This window comes from Grammomys surdaster, unplaced genomic scaffold (genome assembly GCF_004785775.1).
Source record: "Grammomys surdaster isolate TR1022 unplaced genomic scaffold, NIH_TR_1.0 126035, whole genome shotgun sequence".
NCBI lineage: Eukaryota > Metazoa > Chordata > Mammalia > Rodentia > Muridae > Grammomys > Grammomys surdaster.
This window is the reverse complement of record NW_021620848.1, coordinates 786,486-804,912: the sequence shown is the minus strand read 5'-3', so window position 1 is coordinate 804,912 and position 18,427 is coordinate 786,486. Positions and strand designations below refer to the sequence as shown.

Below are 18,427 nucleotides of genomic sequence, written 5' to 3'. Positions count from 1 at the left end.
CTTTAACAACATATTCTCGTCAAAGCTCACGTGATAGTGTTTTTGAAATATATCATTTAATAATATTTCCTAAAATCTATTTGCAGAATGTGATTATTCCTATTTTGTTGAATTATTTCATTTATTTGCCATTCCAAGTGGGGCATCAAATCTTTCGAGGATTAAGGTCAGCCTCTCTCATTGAGGTCAGACAAGGCAGTCTTTTACTACATATGTGCTGGGGGCAACAGAGCAGCCCATGCATGCTCTTTGGTCGGTGGCTTAATCTTTGGAGGCTCTGAGGGATCTGAGTTAGATGATACTATTGTTCTTCGTGTAGGGTAGGCAGACCCTTCAGCTCTTTTAATCGTTCTCCTGACTCTTCCATAGTGGTCCCCAACCTGGAATACCCCAGGGATAGGGGAAGCTGGAGGACAGGATGAGCTGGGGCTGGGTGGGTGCATGATGGGTAAGGCAGGGTGAGTGGGTGGCGGAGGGTGTATGGGTAGGGAAGCACCCTTTCAGAGGCAAAGGGGAGGGCAATGTGGTGAAAAATTCTGGGAGGAGAGACTGGGAAGTGGGGCAATACTTGGAATGGCAAACCTCAAATTGTTGGTTGTAAGAATCTGCATCTGTCTCAGCTGCTGGTAGACTCTCTCACGTGACAGTCACGCTAGGCTCCTGTCTGCAAGCACAACATGGTTTCACTAATAGTGTGAGGGTTTGATGCCTGCTGATGTGATGGATCCCATGTTGGACTGGTCTCCGGATGGCCTGTCCTTCAGTATCTGCTCCATTTTTTGTCCCTGAAGTTTCTTTCTATCATATGTGAATTTAGAAGAACTTATCTCACATATGTTAAAAGAAAAACATGTTTGTATTTTGTTTTAATATGTAGAGGGGTACTAGTTTAGTTTGTAAGTTAGAAAGTATCTTGGACATTGTGTTTATTCCAAACATCAGATAAAACTATCAGAATGAGACTCAGGTGTCTGATTGATCCTGCATTTAATATTTGATCATTTCAGAAAAGACAACTAAACAGTCTGAAGAAAAAGTAAAATGATTTATAAATTTTATTTCCTTTAACAATTATATTTTCTTCTCATTGTGCTTATTTTGATTTGAGGATATTTATAGTTCTCTCTCTGTCTCTGTCTCTCTCTGTCTCTCTCTCTTTCTCTCTGAGTGAGTGTGTGTCTGTGTGTGTGTGTGTGTGTGTGTGTGTGTGTATGTGTTATGATACTAAGGAATTATGTAAAAAGAAAAGTAAAATAGAAGGATCTAGATAAAATTTCTGAGTTTTCTCTATAATAATTATCTCATAAAGGAGAATTTAGGAAGAGAAAAAATATGATTATGGCCCTGTTATAAACCTCACACTTACAAAATCCAGAAAACAGTGTGACTGGAACCCATGTATACACATCAGATAGGCACTGATACCTCTGGAATGATGGAGATATGACTATAGGTCTTTGACTCCTAAAATCTATACAGGGAGTCAAGCAGAATTTTATATTAAAATCTTAGTGCTGCTATAACTACACTAATAAAAGAATTCCATTCAAACTTAATAGTGAATTTAGGTCCAGTACTTTGTAGTTATAGGCAGGAAGATTAAGAGTTCAAGGTCAATCTCATCTACAGAATGAGTTTAAGACCTAGTGGGTTAAAAGAGATCCTATCTCAAAATAACAATAAAAAATTTCAAACAAATACAACAACAATTACTACTTTAGAAAGTGAGAAATAAATCACGTGTTTTAACCTGGTGTAATGATTCATGTTTTTAATTACAGGCTTATGTTGGGGGATCTCAACATAATTGATAGCCAAGCTGTATGGTATAACTTAAATAAACAAAGCAAAGCAAAATTAAAACAAGTCTTTCCATCTCCTGATATCTTCCTCAATTCCTTGTGACTTGAAGTTCTTCCTCAGTGATTTGAAGTTCTTCTCATATAGGACTATGACTTAATTGGTTAAGGTTATGCCTAGATATTTTATATTATTCATGGCTGTTGTAAGAGTGTTGTTTCACTAATTTCTTTCTTGTCCCCTTTTTCGTTTGTATAAAGGAGGGCTACTGCCCTTTTTATTTTTTAGTTAATTTTGTATCCAGCCACATTGCTAAGCATGTTTACCAGCTGTAGGGTGTCTCTGGTAGAATTTCTGGGTTCATTTAAGTATACTGCCAAATCATCTGCAAATAGCAATACATTCAATTCTTCTTTTCCAATTTGTATTCCATTGATCTTCTTTAGTTGTCTTATTGCTCTGTCTAGAATTTCTATAACTATGTTGAATAGATAAGGAAAGAGTAAGCACCCTTGTCTTAACTCTGATTTTAGTAGAATTCCTTTAAGTTTCTCTCCATTTAGCTTGATGCTGGCAATTCACTTGCTATATACTGTTTTTAACATGTTGAGATATACACCTTGTATCCCTGATCTCTCTAAGACTTTTAACATGAAATGTGGTACTAGATTTTGTCAAAGCCTTTTTCAGCTTCTAATGAGATGATCCTGTGATTTCTCTTTCTTTCCTGTTGTTTATATGGTAGATTATGGATCTCCAAAGCTCTTGGATTGGTAGGATTAGCGTAGTGAAAATGACCATCTTATTAAAAGCAGTTTACATATTCAATGCTATTCCCATCAAAATTCCAAATTTTTTACAGACCTTGACAGATTAATTTTTCAACTTCACATGGAAAAATGAATAAACAAACAAACAAACAAACAACAAATGGATAACTAAAACAATCCTGTACAATTAATAACTTCTGGAGGTATCATCATCCCTGACTTCAAGTTGTAGTACAGAAAAATATTAAAAAGTATTTCATGCTATTGGTACAGAGACAGACAGGTTGATCAACGGAATAGAACTGAAGACCCTGACCTAACTATGAACACTTGATTTTAGACAAAGGAAGTAAAACCATACAATGGGAAAAAGAAAGCATCTTCAACAAATGGTGCTAGTTTAACTGGATTTCTGAATCTTGAATACAATTAGATCCTTATCTATCATCCTGAACAAAACTCAAGTCCAAGTGGATCAAAGACCTCAATGTAAAATGAGATGCACTAAATAAAATATAACAGAAAGTGAGGAAAAGCCTTGAACTTATGGGTATAGGAGACCACCTCATGAACAGGACACCAATGGTTCAGGCTCTAAGACCAACAGTTGATAAATGAAACCTCATGAAGCTGAAAAGATTTTTTAAGGGTAGAGACACTGTTAATAGGACAAAATGACATCTTACAGACTGGGAAAGGATCTTAACCAACCCTATGTATGACAGAGGGGTAATATTTAAAATTTATATTAAAAATATTTAAGAAGTTAGATATCAACAACTCAAATAACCCTATTAAAAATGAGATACAAAGCTAAACAGAATTCTCAACAGAGGAATCTTGAATGGCCACGAAATGCTTATAGAAATGTTCAAAGTCCTTAGTCTTCAGGGAAATAAAAACAAACAAACAAACAAAAAGCAAAACAAAACAAAAAAACAAAGTAACTCTGAGATTCCATCTTACACTGGTCAGAATGCCTAAGGTCAAAAGCTCAAGTGGTACCACCAGATTTTGTCGAGGATGTGGAGCAAGGGAACACTCCTCCATTGCTGGTGGGATTGCAAATTTGTACAATCACTTTGGAAATCACGTTGGTGGTTTCTCAGAAAACGTTGATGAGTTCTACCTCAAGATCACCCTATACTACTCCTGAAACTAACCCAAAAAATGCCCCACTATTTAGAGACATTTGCTCTACTATGTTGATAGCAACTTTATTCATAATAGCCAGAAAGTGGAAATAAACTAGTTGTCCCTCAATTGAAAAACAGATTAAAAATTATGATACATCTACAAATGGAATACTATTCAGAGATGAAAAATAAAGATGTCATGAATTTTTTAGGCAAATGGATGGAACTTGAGAATACCATCCTAAGCGATGTAACCAGTACCCAAAAAGACATGCATAGTATGTATTCACCTAGTGGATATTAGCGATAAAATAAAGGTACCATGATATACTCCACAGACCCAAAGAAGCTACATAAAGAGGAAGGCCCAAGTGAGGAAGTTTCAATCTCACATAGAAGGGGGAATAAAATAGTCACAAGAGGAAGCCCCATAGAAGATAGAGTGAGGGAACTGGCAGTAAGGGGCGATGGGGACGAGAATGGGGACTCAGGATTATGTGTGAGTAATGACAAGAGAGATAGCTAGATGCCCATGAAAATTAATGCAAATCTAAAATGGGGCTGAAGAAATTCATCAGCAAAGACCATAGACTGCTTTTGCAGAAGACTCAGCTTTGATTCCTAACACCTACATAACAGCTTACAGCCAACTGTAACTCCAGTCCTAGGAGATCTTATCATCCTTTTCTGCTCTAATTAGTTACCAGGTATAAGCTTAATGTACAGTCATCCAGGCAGCCAAAATATTCATACACATAGTAAAATAATTTTTGAAGTCTTAATAAAAAGAATATTAGGACAAAATATAACCAAAAACTATATTCACTAGTTATATATTTTAAAACTTAAAGATCATCTTATATTCAGCTATTGAAAAGAAAAAATTGGAAGAAAGTTATACCATCTTAGAGTAAGGTGTCCTTATCTAAAAATTTTAATTCTTTTTACTTTGTAATTATCTTGTATTGATCAATATAATTAAAGATGAAGTATAATGTCTATGTTCCTGCAGATTGTCTAAAATCTATGAATATTGACTTGAGTTCAAGCATTAACAACTAGGAATATTTTCCATACTGTACTGGGTGTTCAAAGATTAGTACAATATGAACAATCATTAGATGTAGGAAGTTTAGGTAGAAAGCTGACACTAATTGATTATTTCACTTAAGTTGAGGACAATAACTTAGGCAGGACATACTTTCTAAGTGACACAGAACACAATCATTTCTAAATGAGCATTCATGTTGATCTTAGTAATTAAGATCTCTTGAATTACATGGATGGGATGGTTTGTATATGCTTGGTCCAGGGAGTGGCACAATTAGAAGGTATAGCCCTGTTGGAGTAGGTGTGTCATTGTGGGTGTGGGCTATAAAACTCTCATCCTAGCTGCCTGGAAGTGAGTATTCTGCTAGCAGCCTTCAGATGAAGACGTAGAACTCTCAACTCTCCCTGCACCATGCCTACCTGGATGCTGTCATGTTCCTGCCTTGATAATAATGGACTGAGCCTGTAAGCCAACCCCAATTTAAATAGTGTCCTTATAAGACTTGCCTTGGTCATGATGTCTGTTCAGAGCAGTAAAACTCTAACTAAAACAATGAATGAAAGAATAATTTTTAAAAAAATCTTTATCCAAAACTAAGACAGATTAATTGTATAGAAATGGTATTTTCCAAACACCAAATACATTGCACTGCTTGAGTCACATTGGTTACATATTACTTTGATAAACCATTACTTTAACTATTTGCAGGTATAGAGAGATAATATTAAAATAACTTTTTCTGATTAAGATGATATAGGAGAATATTATGAATTTCTCACATGTACTAAGTCTTATAAGAATTTTTTTTAATGTAACAAGTTTTTGATCCTCACAGACATTTGGTGAAGGTTATATTTCTGATCTACATGGAATATTTAATGGTTTCAAAATTTGAAATAGATCAAAGGTCAGTCCATTTTACAGTGCAGCATGATATTTTCCCACAACATTTTGAATTCAATAACCAACTTTCTAAAATAATTAGAGCATTAAAGTCTTGAAATATTGTCAACATTAAATCCTGCAAAAGAAATTTTAAAAATGACAGTTAAGAGTGATGGTTTCTAAAGAGGATGAAGGGGCAAGGGCCAGAGTAAGAGCTCTAGACTTCTAAGAACAAAGGCCTATGTTCAGCCTTCAGATGAAGGGGATGAGGGAGGAGGCAGGAGGAAGGAGGGATGGAGAGAGAGAAAGAAGCATTTCCAGTATACCACAGACAAACTAAATATATGCCAGTCAAGTGGTGTGATTGGAATGAATGCTAAGAGAGAATTGCCCTTTTAGGTAATAATTTTCTCTACTATTCATTACTTGTCTACATTATACTCCAGATAATATCAATGTTCTTATTTTAAAGACAGTTTAATCAATAATTGGCTATTTTTATTTACCATCTTCTGCATTTTATTTGTCTGTTGGTATATTACTTTAATAAAGTGGGATACCTGAGTCTTCAGAATGAGATTCTCTGTTTATGATTACTACTTTAATACAAATACTTTCCAAAACCTTCTTTCTCCACAAATCTCTGCTGACAATATATGTATCAGAAAATTAAGGATGCAATTTATTCATTCTAAATTTATATGAATGTATGGGCATTAAATATTAATTAGGATATCTACATTAAAAAGGACTAGCAGCGGGACTGGAGAGATGGCTCAGTGGTTAAGAACACTGACTGCTCTTCCACAGGTCCTGAGTTCAATTCCCAGCAACCACATGGTGGCTCATGACCATCTGTAATGGGATGTGATGCCCTCTTCTGGTGTATCTGAAGATAGCAACAGTGTACTCACATGCATAAAATAAATAAATAAATAAATAAATAAATAAATAAATAAATAATTCTTTTAAAAAAAAGGACTAGCAACTATTCAAAATTCATAAAATGTCTACCACATAGTAAATTTACTAAGTTGTTTTCAGTGCTTAGTATCTAAGTGATGGGTCATGATAATTGTGGTGGAATAATAAATATTAGTAACTCATGAAAATAAATATAACAATATTACCTGATTTTAATAAGCTATGACTATCATGGTAGGTTATTCCACTTTATTGTTACACATTCTTTATCTGTAGAGCCTAATCAGACAGTGCTGCAGCAGAATTGTCAATAAAGTCTGCATGTGTAATTCATTTTTCTTTCTCAATTATTCAAGTCCTCCTTTCAGTGTAAGAAAGTTTTTTTTCTGCATTCACTACTCTTTGATGACTTCTTTAAATAACAAAGACTATTACTGAAAGAAAAAAATCATTTGGAAAAAAACTTGACTGCTCTTGGACAAAATCCCCTGAGTTCTTCACCTAGGCTACTCTTTTAGACAAATGTTTGAAACTAGAAAGTATCATCCTGAGTAAGGTAATATCTGGTATTTTAGGGCTAATATCTCCAAAAGACATTTAGGATGTGTTTTTACTTATAAGTGGATATTAGTCCTAAAGTACCAGATACCAATGCTAAAATCCCCAGACCCAAAGAAGCTAAGTAAGAAGTAAAGTACAAGCAAGGATGCTTAAATCTCACTTAGAAGTCAAAATAAAATAGTCATAGGAGGCAAGTGGAGGGAAAGAATTGGGTAGAAGAGAGGAGGGAGAAAGGAACGGGAATAGGTTTCAGGTGTAGAGTGAGCAAGGAATCAATGGTGTGTAGGAGGCAAGGGGCATCTCTTAGACTTGCCAGAGGCCTGGGGTGGGGAATGGGGAGTCTTCAGGGAGTCTGGGGGGGGGCGTATAACTCTATCTGAGACTCTTAACAGTGGAAGATATGGAGATTGAAGTGGACACCTCCTGTAGCCAGGCAGAACTCCCACTGGATAGATTATGACAGCAAGCAAACTACAAAACCTGCCTACAAGATGTATAGGAACAAAGATGGAGCAAAGACTGAGGGAATGTCCTGACAATGACTGGCCCAAGTTAAGACCTATTTCATGGGCAAGAACCAATCCCTGACACTAACAGTGATACTCAGTTACATTTGCAGACAGGAGCCTAACATAACTGTCCTCTGAGAGGTTCCACCCAGCAGACACTGGAAACAGCTAAACATTTGATGGAGCTAACAGAGTCTTGTGAAAGAGATGGGGGAAAGGATTGACGGACCTGGAAGAGGATAGGCATTCCACAGGAAGACAGAGTCAGCTAACCTGGACACTTGGGTGTTTCCAGAGACTGAACCACCAATCAAAGAGCAAGGATAGGCTAGACCTAGGCCTCCCAAGCATATAAATAGGAGATGTGAAGCTTGGTCTTCATGTGGGTCCCCAACTACTGGAGCAGGGTCCATCCCTGAATCTGCTGCCTGTCTGTGGATCCTGTTCCCCTAACGTAGCTGTCTTTTCTGGCCTCAGTGGGGGAGGATGTTCCTACTATTGCAGAGACTTGATGTGCCAGGATAGGGTGATACCTGAGGATGCTCTTCCTTCTCAGAGGGTAAGAGAAGGGGAAAGTGGGAGAGGACCTGTGGGAGAGAGGGGTAGATATTGAGGGTGAAGTGAATGAATAAGTAAATAAATAAATTGGAAAAATAAGAAAGATATCTTTATATAAGCAAGCAGTGAGATTTGAATGTCTATAGAGTGTGCAGGTAATGTTTATTATCATAAAACCATCAACATTGTCAGAATGGAACTTTTTGTTGCTATAGTCAAGTATTATTACATGTAAGATGCTGAAAATTTTTGTTTTGAGTTTTTAATACCTTGTTGTTTTCGTGGATCATAAATCTGAAGCCCAAACAGGGGTGCTCTTTCATGCCTCAGCAACGTCACCTCACTGGTCCTCAAATCTAGTTGAAAAATTGAACCATTCATGTAATCTGTCCAGAACACATAATTCCCATGATGTGACAGTCCAAAAGGATGGTTAAGCTCTTTCCCACTGTATACAATCTGTAAAATGTTAAATGAATGTAAACATACTAAGAAAACCAAGACTACCTTTCCAAATATAACTATTTAAGTAAATAATATGTTTGTAACCATACCAGTGAACAACTTAACCACAGTCTCTCATATTTTATCAGAGTAGATTTATCAAGGACATTTTTACACTGAGACCTTATTTTGCTCATTTTTTTCAAATGCTATTTGAAGAAGACAGTCAATTCTTCATGTGCTCAAATTTTTCTCATAAGTGCCACTGCAGATATGATGAAGAATAGAAATGTTAAAATGGCATCACTCAACTTTATTTCTCCTGCTGTGTGATATTTATTATTCCTCTTGATGAAAGTTATTCTGAATAATTACTACAGATGCACACACACATACACACACACACACACACACACACACACATATATATATATATATATATATATATATATATGCAATCTGTCACTTAGACACACACATACACATGTTGTTTATCTAATAATCAAGTAAAATGAAATGTTTGAATGGCTGTGTGAATGGAGAAGAATTGGGCCAATGAAAATTGATGAAATCTAGAAAGTATCAAGAAAAGAGAAAGGTTTTAATATTACATAGATAAGATTGGCTAATGGGATTTAATTTTGATTACGTTGTTGTATTATTATTCTTACCTTTCATTTGTTGTTATGTGGAGGAGAATAGTCAAGACATCTTGCACAATGAGTTGATAAGTAGGAAATACACTAGAGATCCCGCACGGCCTCTATTCTTACCTTGCATAACTTATAAAATCCTACAGCATGTTACAGGAAAGCAATTTTTTCATCTCAATCAATCAATATTCAGAATTTAAGAAACTTATCTACAGAGTTTAAAAATAAAATTTGAAGATGTGCTTCTTTTAATAGAATCCTCCAGGTAAATTTATGTTATAATGAAAGATTGAGATACGGCAGAACCTAAAATGTGATGAACATGCAATTATACATATTGTGTGTATACACGTGCATACACCTTCTCACACACACATGTATTTATGTACACATATATTGTATACATACTAACATCTTCAGAGGAAGTACAGATATTTAATTAATAGATGTGAAATATATGACATCATGGAACATACCAATCAAGTTTATTTATTTGGTAAAATTAGTTGATATCATTTGTGATAACCAATGACTGAATCAATAAAGTACAATTTATTTCTCAAAAAGAATTCTTAGTGAGTAGTATGATCCCACCATTCAGGACTCAGACCCAAAAAAAGCTTAGATAGAGGGACACATGTGGAAATATCTCAATTACTCTTTCTTCACCTTTTACGGTGTAGTTGAAGTCATTCCATGGAGTTGTAGGTTGTTAGTGACTGAAAATGAAGCAACAGGGTGATGATTTTGTCACTAGGCCTGTGTCTTACTCTCAACTACACACTTGTCAGCATTACCCCATGATGCCAGGCCATTTTGCAATGATTAAAGCAAAAAAAAAAAAAAGCAATAGGAAGATCACATTTCTTTGTACCAATCACCTTGGAATTCAGCCCATTCCTACAATGCATCTTGGGTTCAGTATCACAAAATTCTTTACTCAACTGAGTGCAGTATAATTACTTTGTCTAAATCTCAGCTGCAAATATTGAACATATTTAAATAGAGAAGGGTTGCTTGGTCACAGAAAATCCATCAATAATGTAGAAAGGCAGCATTGTAAATTCAGCCCTGCTACCAGGAGGGCTTCTTTTAAAAAACCCACAAATCCTGGCATACTGCAGTGAGCTGGGCCTGGCCTCCCGGAGGCCAGTGCCAGCTGCACAGCTTAATGCTCATTCTCCTTCAACCATCCCACAGAGACTATTGGCAGCCACCTCAGAGGGGTAAAAATAAACTTGAAAGTATTTTTAACACAGCACAACAAGGCTCTGTGGAAGAAGAAGCCCGTGGGTCACAAACAGCAGCACTTGTCTCTTACCTTTCTGTGGGTTCCATTCAATAATATTTTCTCAATATGATCATAGTAGGCATCACACCAATATAATGTGCTGGTGTGAAAGTCCAATGTTAAGCCATTTGGCCACAGCATTTTTGAAGTCACAAAAATTTGTCGATTGTCGCCGTCCATCCAAGCCTTCTCAATCCTTCCCACGCTGTCATCTATTTTATCTTCCTTCCAATCTGTCCAATACATCCAACTAGGACATAAGAGACAAGACTTCATTTCATTATCTCCAGTAGCCACCTAGAAGCACCCCTCAGATTTAGTACTTTCATAAGTCAGTAGCTTGCTGATTTGTTGTATCTAAACTTATCTTTCTTAACTAGTTAGCTCAGGGAAGCAAGGAAACCCAAGGCCACTAAACAACCTTGTAACCTACTACCAGCTACTATCCCCCAAGCTACTATAAAAAACCTACCACCAGCCACCAAGTCTTGCCTAATACATTAATGAAAACAGTGGTAAGTACCAAATATTTATTTTCTTTGAATCCTGATACTTTTTGTAGCATTACTTTTAAATATTGTTCCATAAAATGCATAATTTGGCTCAGTGATAAAAAGGCTGGCAGCTGACATGAGAATCCAGAGCACAGTTAATGATCTACTCCAGACTTTATTTAATTTCAGGTGAATTAGTGTTTTTATTTTTAGATAGGCAACTGAATTGCCTTTGTTCTAAAGGTCACAGTCATATTGGCTTTATTTAGCCAGATCCAATTTGTCTTCCTGAACAAATTATCTATGCTTTATTGCTGTTTATTATTATCCCAAATCTACAAAGGATGGTTTAGCTGCACAGAAGTTTAATATCAGCAGGTTGACTGACCTTGAGATTTTGAGCTTTTAATTTCTATCTCAAACAAAACACCTGCCTTTAGAAACAAATCTTTTGTGTAAGCTGTAACAGTGGGGGAGTAGGGCTGGAGCTAATATTCCTATTCCCTCATGAATAAGGTGGAAACCCACTCTGTGTGTTGTTTAAGGGTCATGTGAAAGTTCCTGGGTTATTAATTAAACTGGGGTTTCATTTTGGCAGCCAGACACAGCTCTGAAAAGCACCAATGCTTATCTAAGCTGGAGGTCTTAAGAAGGCCCCCTAATGTCTTTCCCTCCTTTGTGGGAAACCTGAAGAATTTCTGACATAATTTGGGAAAATTCTGAGTCCAGACTAAGAAATGTCTACAAATGTACTGCTATCTATTCTGCAGTTGATACAGGGGCTTTTTATCATTGTGACAACATAGGAACTGTCAAAAAAGAAACAGTATTTCCTCTAACTACATGATAGGCACAAATGTTTATTTCATTTATATATATCAGTGTCATAAAATGAACTACATGTTATTTCACCTTCCATGGCTTTTTCTAAATCCATTATATTCACTTAATTAAAGCAGCTTAATTCTTATTGCTAAATTACACATTATTGAAATGGGAATAATCTTTTCTCACAACATTTCCTGTTGATCATGACATAAGCATTTTACTTTGTAGCTTCCCATCTGAATTCACAAAAAATATGTTTATTGGTATGAATGCATATGTATGCATACAAGCATGCATACATCACAGGTTTGAAATTCTAATAATGATGTTTATGCTTTGCTGTTCTGTAGGAATCGAATGAAGTCAGCGGTCAGGAAAGTCATGAGCGAAAGTGTATTGTAAATAAGAGCACAAACATGAAACAAGAGCACAAACATGAAACGGATTAAGAGCTTGAACCCACTGAAAATTGGGAAAGCTTTTCCCCATATGCCTCAAAATGACAAAACCTTCTTCTCTGGTCAATAACAAGTGCTTACAGACAACTGATCAGAGTGTACAGAAACTAGCAACTGCAGCTTTCTTAACTCCAGACACTTTTATGTTTACAGCCAGAAACTTGTACCCAAAAAGACCTCTTACAGGGACTAGATAACCTCTCCCTGTGAGCTGTAGGTAACAGACACACTGTGGTTCCAGTCATTGTGGGCGTGGCTTCATCAGAACACACAGCCCACCTGCTGCAGATTTCTGTGTCTGGAATTCTTCATTTTCTCACCACCCAGTAAGTTTTCCCAGTGTAAGCCACATAGGTCTTGGTACTGTTCAAATAAAAATTTGTTATGAACTGATCCAGTACCTAAGATTAATTTTACAAAGACAAAATACCATGAACAAAATGTATTTCTTTTTTATTTCTACTTTCAAGGTCTATACATGCACATGCGCACACGCACGCACACACACACACACAATCTAGATTCAACATATGAGGGATCACATGATATTTAGCTTTCCAAGTTTGCCTTATTTTGCTTTAACATCATGACTCATTCATTTTTCTGGAAACTGTCCCCCCAACCCCCAACCTCAGGAGATGCTGGTTTAGTGTATATGTGAGATAACTGTGTTACAATACTGAGAGAAAGGCTTCTCCAATGGAAGTGTACAGCTCTGAAGAAAAGGTATTCTGGTAGCCCTGACCCAAGGAATGCTGCAAAGTTATACTTTACAACAAACCTCACACAAGAGATTAATTGGGAGGGCCACAAATGGCGGCTACCTCTGCTGCTGATAGTAGCTGCTGGGAGCTGAGCTGCACGTACCCTTTATCCAGGGTTTATTGGAGTGGGATAGACTCCAGGGTGGAGATTTCATGGGTGGAGATTTGCAGCCAAGCCCAGGGATTGGTGGGCTTCAGGCTGTGTTCCTTCCACAGTTCTATCCTGTTGTCAAGTTGTCTCTGAACTTAACCCTTCAGGGTTTCCTGCTGCAAGGACCACCTCTCTGTTATTACTCAGGCTATGATTGAAAACATTTTCCAATATGCAAATGTGGTCTTTATTCTGAAACCCTTAAAGTGAACATGTTAATGAAACAAGTCCAAAGTCATTGCCACACTGACAATGTCCTCATGGTTATGGCTTCTTTTTCTGTTTGCTCTTTCCTATGCCCCTGCTCTGCTTTGTTTACTCCACTTTGTTTTTGTTATTTGAAAAACTTAACATATACATTAGGTTTCATTTTCACATAACACAATTTGTTATTGGTAACTCTTCCTGAGTTCTTCTCCAACTGCTTTCTCCACTTCCATCATTGAATACCTGTCCCACATAGTTTGTTCCTTTTAGTTTATATGTTGCAGGTATCCTTTAGCCCAACTTTCATCAATGCCTCTTTTTTCTGCCATGGGCTACATACTATTTTTCTAGCCTCTACCTGCTCATACATCTACTTTTGTGCATGCATACATATACACTTAATGTAAGAGAACACATTTGAGAACAGGAAACACTTGTCTTTCTATATCACCTTAAGGTATTTACTAGACCTATTTTTCCTGAAATTTTTATAATTTTACTCTTCTTTATAGCTAAATACAATTGCTTTGTGTCTGTATTTCATATTCATTATCTCTTCATCTGCTGATGGATAGCTAGGCTGGTGTCATTTGTTGTTGCTGTGAATACAGCAGCAGTAACACAGATGGCCCAGTATCTTTGATTCACTTGTAATTGTGTGAGTGTGCTTAATCCACACAGTCACAAGTTTCTGGAGGGCAACTATCCTCCATGTTTCTATTGATATTTATAAGTTGCATGGATTTTTAATTAAAGAAATAATTAATACTGTATTCATCCTTTAATTGTCTAACACTTTTGAGGAATTATATCTTTGTTATTAGTAATGAGTTCCTCCTATGTACCTCTAAAAGCTAGTGGTATTTGAAAGCAGAAGAAAACATAAAGTTCTTATTGTGAAAACATTTACACAAAATTCCAAATATTGGAATGAATTTTTGGACAAATGCTTCCTTTTATTACTAGACATGTTTTTAAAAACCACTTGACCAAATTTTTTCAGATATGCATGGCTAGTCTCAATGCTTTCTGAATCAGTTTACAGGTAGAGCTCAGGTTAGGCTCTTTAAAATGAAGGGGAGCATGCTACCTCCAAATCCATCCTCACAGTGAAGATAAAACACAAAGCTCTATTATGGTTTTCCTCTGTCTTACCACTTCACCTGAACAAAGAAAATTTTGACTTAAGAAAATCTGGACAATATGAAATGGATATTTCAGTAATAGAACAAATAATTATCAAAGCCAAATATGAAAACGTTGAACTAAAGTATAGTTGATTCTGGTGAAAATGAGCACAGTGATTCATCTACTCCCTAGGAAGGCATACTATACTTGCATTTGAAGTTAGTTTCAAATCATACAGTTCTGGAAGCTGCACTTCAGTCAATAACCACTTGACAAAATTGTTTCAGACTTGCATGGCTAGTCCCAATGCTTTCCTCCATGTTCCTATTGATTTTGGAATAATGCTTCCTTTTATTACTAGACATGGTTTTTAATAACCACTTGACCTTACAATGGACACCTCATACCCTATTCATTCTTAATGTATGCATTGGATCAAAAGAATGTCCACTTGTGATTATATTTTCTTGTCATGGAAGGACACTTTCATACAGAAATCAGAACCCAGAACTATGCTATCTATTCATTTAATGTTGAATTCCTGTTAGGAATTTTTCACATTTCATTAATATTTTATAAATGTGATTTTATGTTCATGCCATAGGTCTGAAGGAAAAATGAAATTATTCTATAAAATATTTCATTCTGACCAAGTAGCATAAAACTATAAGGTTATATTTCCAGATGAAAATATAAATGAGCTTAAAATCACTGTAGACTCACATAAAGGAATAGAATGGACTGGGTAAAAAACACATTTCAGACAAGACTGCCTGGGTTTAACATCTAACCATTCTGTTCGCAATTGAATGGAATGGGATCCAGGATCACTTATTTCATCATTCAAGGAAAGATAATAAGAACAGCAAGCATTCAAAGGATTGCTGTTCTGTTACACATGGAAGTATTGTATCTGCTTCAACAAAATGTATAGTTCACAGAAAATGTACAAAATGTATGTTAATCCTCAATACCTAAAATATGATTAACTTAAAAGTTTAACCAATAGAGTCTCTGACTGAATGGTTGCATGTCCTGGTGTCAGGTTGTCTAAATAATGCTTATCTCAAAATCTTTAAGAAACACATCTTCTATACAAATTTACAAATAACTGGTTATTTTATTAATTTAACACATTTTCCTGTTTTTATCTAACATATTTTCTAGAAGGAAAACTCATTGAGTAAGTAACTCCTTTTTATCTTCTGTTTCCATGTGAATTCAGCAACTCATATGAATCTAAAGAAATTTTGCCACTACTAATACGTATAAAACAGAAAAGATCAGAAGCAGGCTTACATACCCATTGACTGGATCTACCACAATTGCTCTTGGATGAGACATTTCTCCCTCCAGCAGAGTTTTCCGGCTCTGAGAAGCCTTTTCCAGCCTGGCCACATTAATGGTTTTTCTGTGACCATCATTGGTCCAATAAAGGTTATTTCCAATCCAGTCCACTGCAATACCTTCTACGTTATCCAAATCTATAAAAATGTAAGAGCAAAAAAAGAATCTAATTATATAATAAAAGTCAAATAAGTTTCCACCACTACTGACCTATTTAATGAAGTATTACAAAGACTGAAAGAAATAAATGAAAAAAAAACAAACAAAAACTGTAATCCAAGATATTTAGTGTGATTTTTCTTGTAGCACTTTTTATAGATTTTTCAATTTTATTTTAAATACCTTGTCATGTAAATGATAAACCCACTGTTATCTAGGAATTACAGTGTTATACATGTGCACAAACTAATCATATGCTATTTTAACTAAATTCCAGAACGTTTTAACCAAGAAAGTGGTCTACAGAATAACACAAAATATGAATTACAAGAGCACAAAAGCCTAAACATATGAGTGTGCAAGTATGAACAGAAATTTCAAGGAACATCGGCAATGCTTCTGTATATTTGACACTTTTTGTTGAGGACTTCATACATTTCATATGAGTTCTGATGAAAGCGAACCCCCATTCCGTCCATTCAATTCCTCCACTATCCCCCCACCATTTTTTATTTTCAACTTCATGTGGTCTCTCTCTCCTTTAAAAAACACATTGATTATACTTGGTGCTACCTGTATGTGCATTTTAAGAATCCTCTGTAGATTTCTGTAAGGTACAAGAAGTAATGCATGAGAAATACTATTAAGAAGCTTAACGGTTCATCTGATCTAAATCTTCACTTGTACAAAAAGGAGAGTCAACATTTCAAAGCAAACTCGTGGGCTCCTAGTTTATAAGCTTCAGAACACCAGAATAACTTTTAAAACTCAGTAACATTTTCTTATGCTTTACCAGTAGACTTCTTCAACTGGAAATAGCATATATTAACATTCAGGAATACATACTGATGATAATAAGATGGAATTGAATTCAAACAGGCACAATTTGAAAGAACTACTGCCTAATTGTTTCATTTTGGTTTTAGAAATTGACCTGTAATTTATAAGTGATTAGGATTAGGGTCCCTTCTTATCTAGTCCAAGAACTAAGGAAGCTCCTTAATTGTTCTTTTCTGCAATGTGCTTGCACTTAAGTTGAACATAAGGACAATGCTCAATTCAAAGGATGTTTCTGAGGATTGAAAGAGTATATATGTAGAATTCTTCTATTTATTTGTTTACTTATTTATTCATTTTTCCATTTCTTCAATTTTTTTATTTTTGAGAATATACCTTAAAATAATGTCTAGTATGTTGTAAATTCTGTATAAATTATGTTTTATTACTCACAGTTAATATTATAGGCTTTCCTTTAGCCAGCTAACCTATTAAGATAATAATGAGATCACAACCAGAAAAAGACTCCCTCTTGTATAAGAGGACATGATGGTATTAGGTACCTTAGTTCCACACCACAGCAGAAGACTCCTCCTCCAGTTGAGACCAAGCCAGAACTAGGAACCCCAGAGGCCACATGGGTACCTAGAATGCCAGAAGCCATGCCAGAATCCAGAACTCCAGAGGTCATGCCAGTATCCAGAACCCCAGAACTCCAGAGGGAACTCTAGCAGACAAAGGCCCCAAAGATAATAGAGACCACCAAAACAACTGCAGAAACATCCTACTGGACCTGAAGCGTCACTGGTCACTGGAATTATGAACCACTCAGTCAAGAACACCAGAGAAGACATAGAAACCAAGGGAAAATCTATCCAACAAATACAAATCAGAAATCATCATTTAAACATGTAATTACCCCAAACCCAGGTGCCTAGAAGCCATCATAAAAACACAATCAACAAGAGCCAGGGTAATCTGACAGCATCAGAGCACAACTATTCTACTTCAGCAAGCCCTGGATTTACCAACATAGCAAAATCACAAGAAAATAGCCTTAAAACTAATCTTAAGAAGATGATAGAGGCCTTTAAAAGAAACTGAATGGAACCCTTAAAGAAATCCAGGAAAACACAACCAGGTGAAAATGGAAATAGAGGCAAAAAATAAAACAAGCAAGCAAGCAAACAAACAAACAAACAAGCCCAAACTGAGAGACTCCTGAAGATGGAAAATCTAAGTATATAGACAAGGGTCACAGACAAAAACCTTACCAACAGAATGCAAGAGATAGAAAAAGAGAATCTCAAGCATTGAAATACACTAGAAGAAATTGAAACACCAGTCAAAAAATATTAAATATAAAAGGTTCCTGACCCAAAACACCAAGGAAATCTGGAACACTATGAAAGAACCAAACCTAAGAATATTAGAAATAAAAGAAAAAAAGGCTCAAATTCCCAGAAAATATTTTCAACAAAATCATAGAAAATAGTTTTTTCATATCCTAAAGAAGGAGATACCTATAAAGG

The 18,427-nt window shown here is 35.8% G+C and overlaps 1 protein-coding gene across 1 annotated transcript in view; it reads right to left on the bottom strand.

The window, feature by feature from the left end:
• The window catches only part of Lrp1b (LDL receptor related protein 1B), a 1,533,520-nt gene that overhangs the window by 738,369 nt on the left and 776,724 nt on the right, over positions 1-18,427 (bottom strand). Inside the window, exons 11-13 of the mRNA XM_028754677.1 lie at positions 15,916-16,096; positions 10,613-10,832; positions 8,464-8,653 (exon numbers count right to left, since the gene is read on the bottom strand). Of these exons, the coding sequence (XP_028610510.1) occupies positions 8,464-8,653; positions 10,613-10,832; positions 15,916-16,096 (591 nt within the window). The remainder of the gene's footprint in view (positions 1-8,463; positions 8,654-10,612; positions 10,833-15,915; positions 16,097-18,427) is intronic.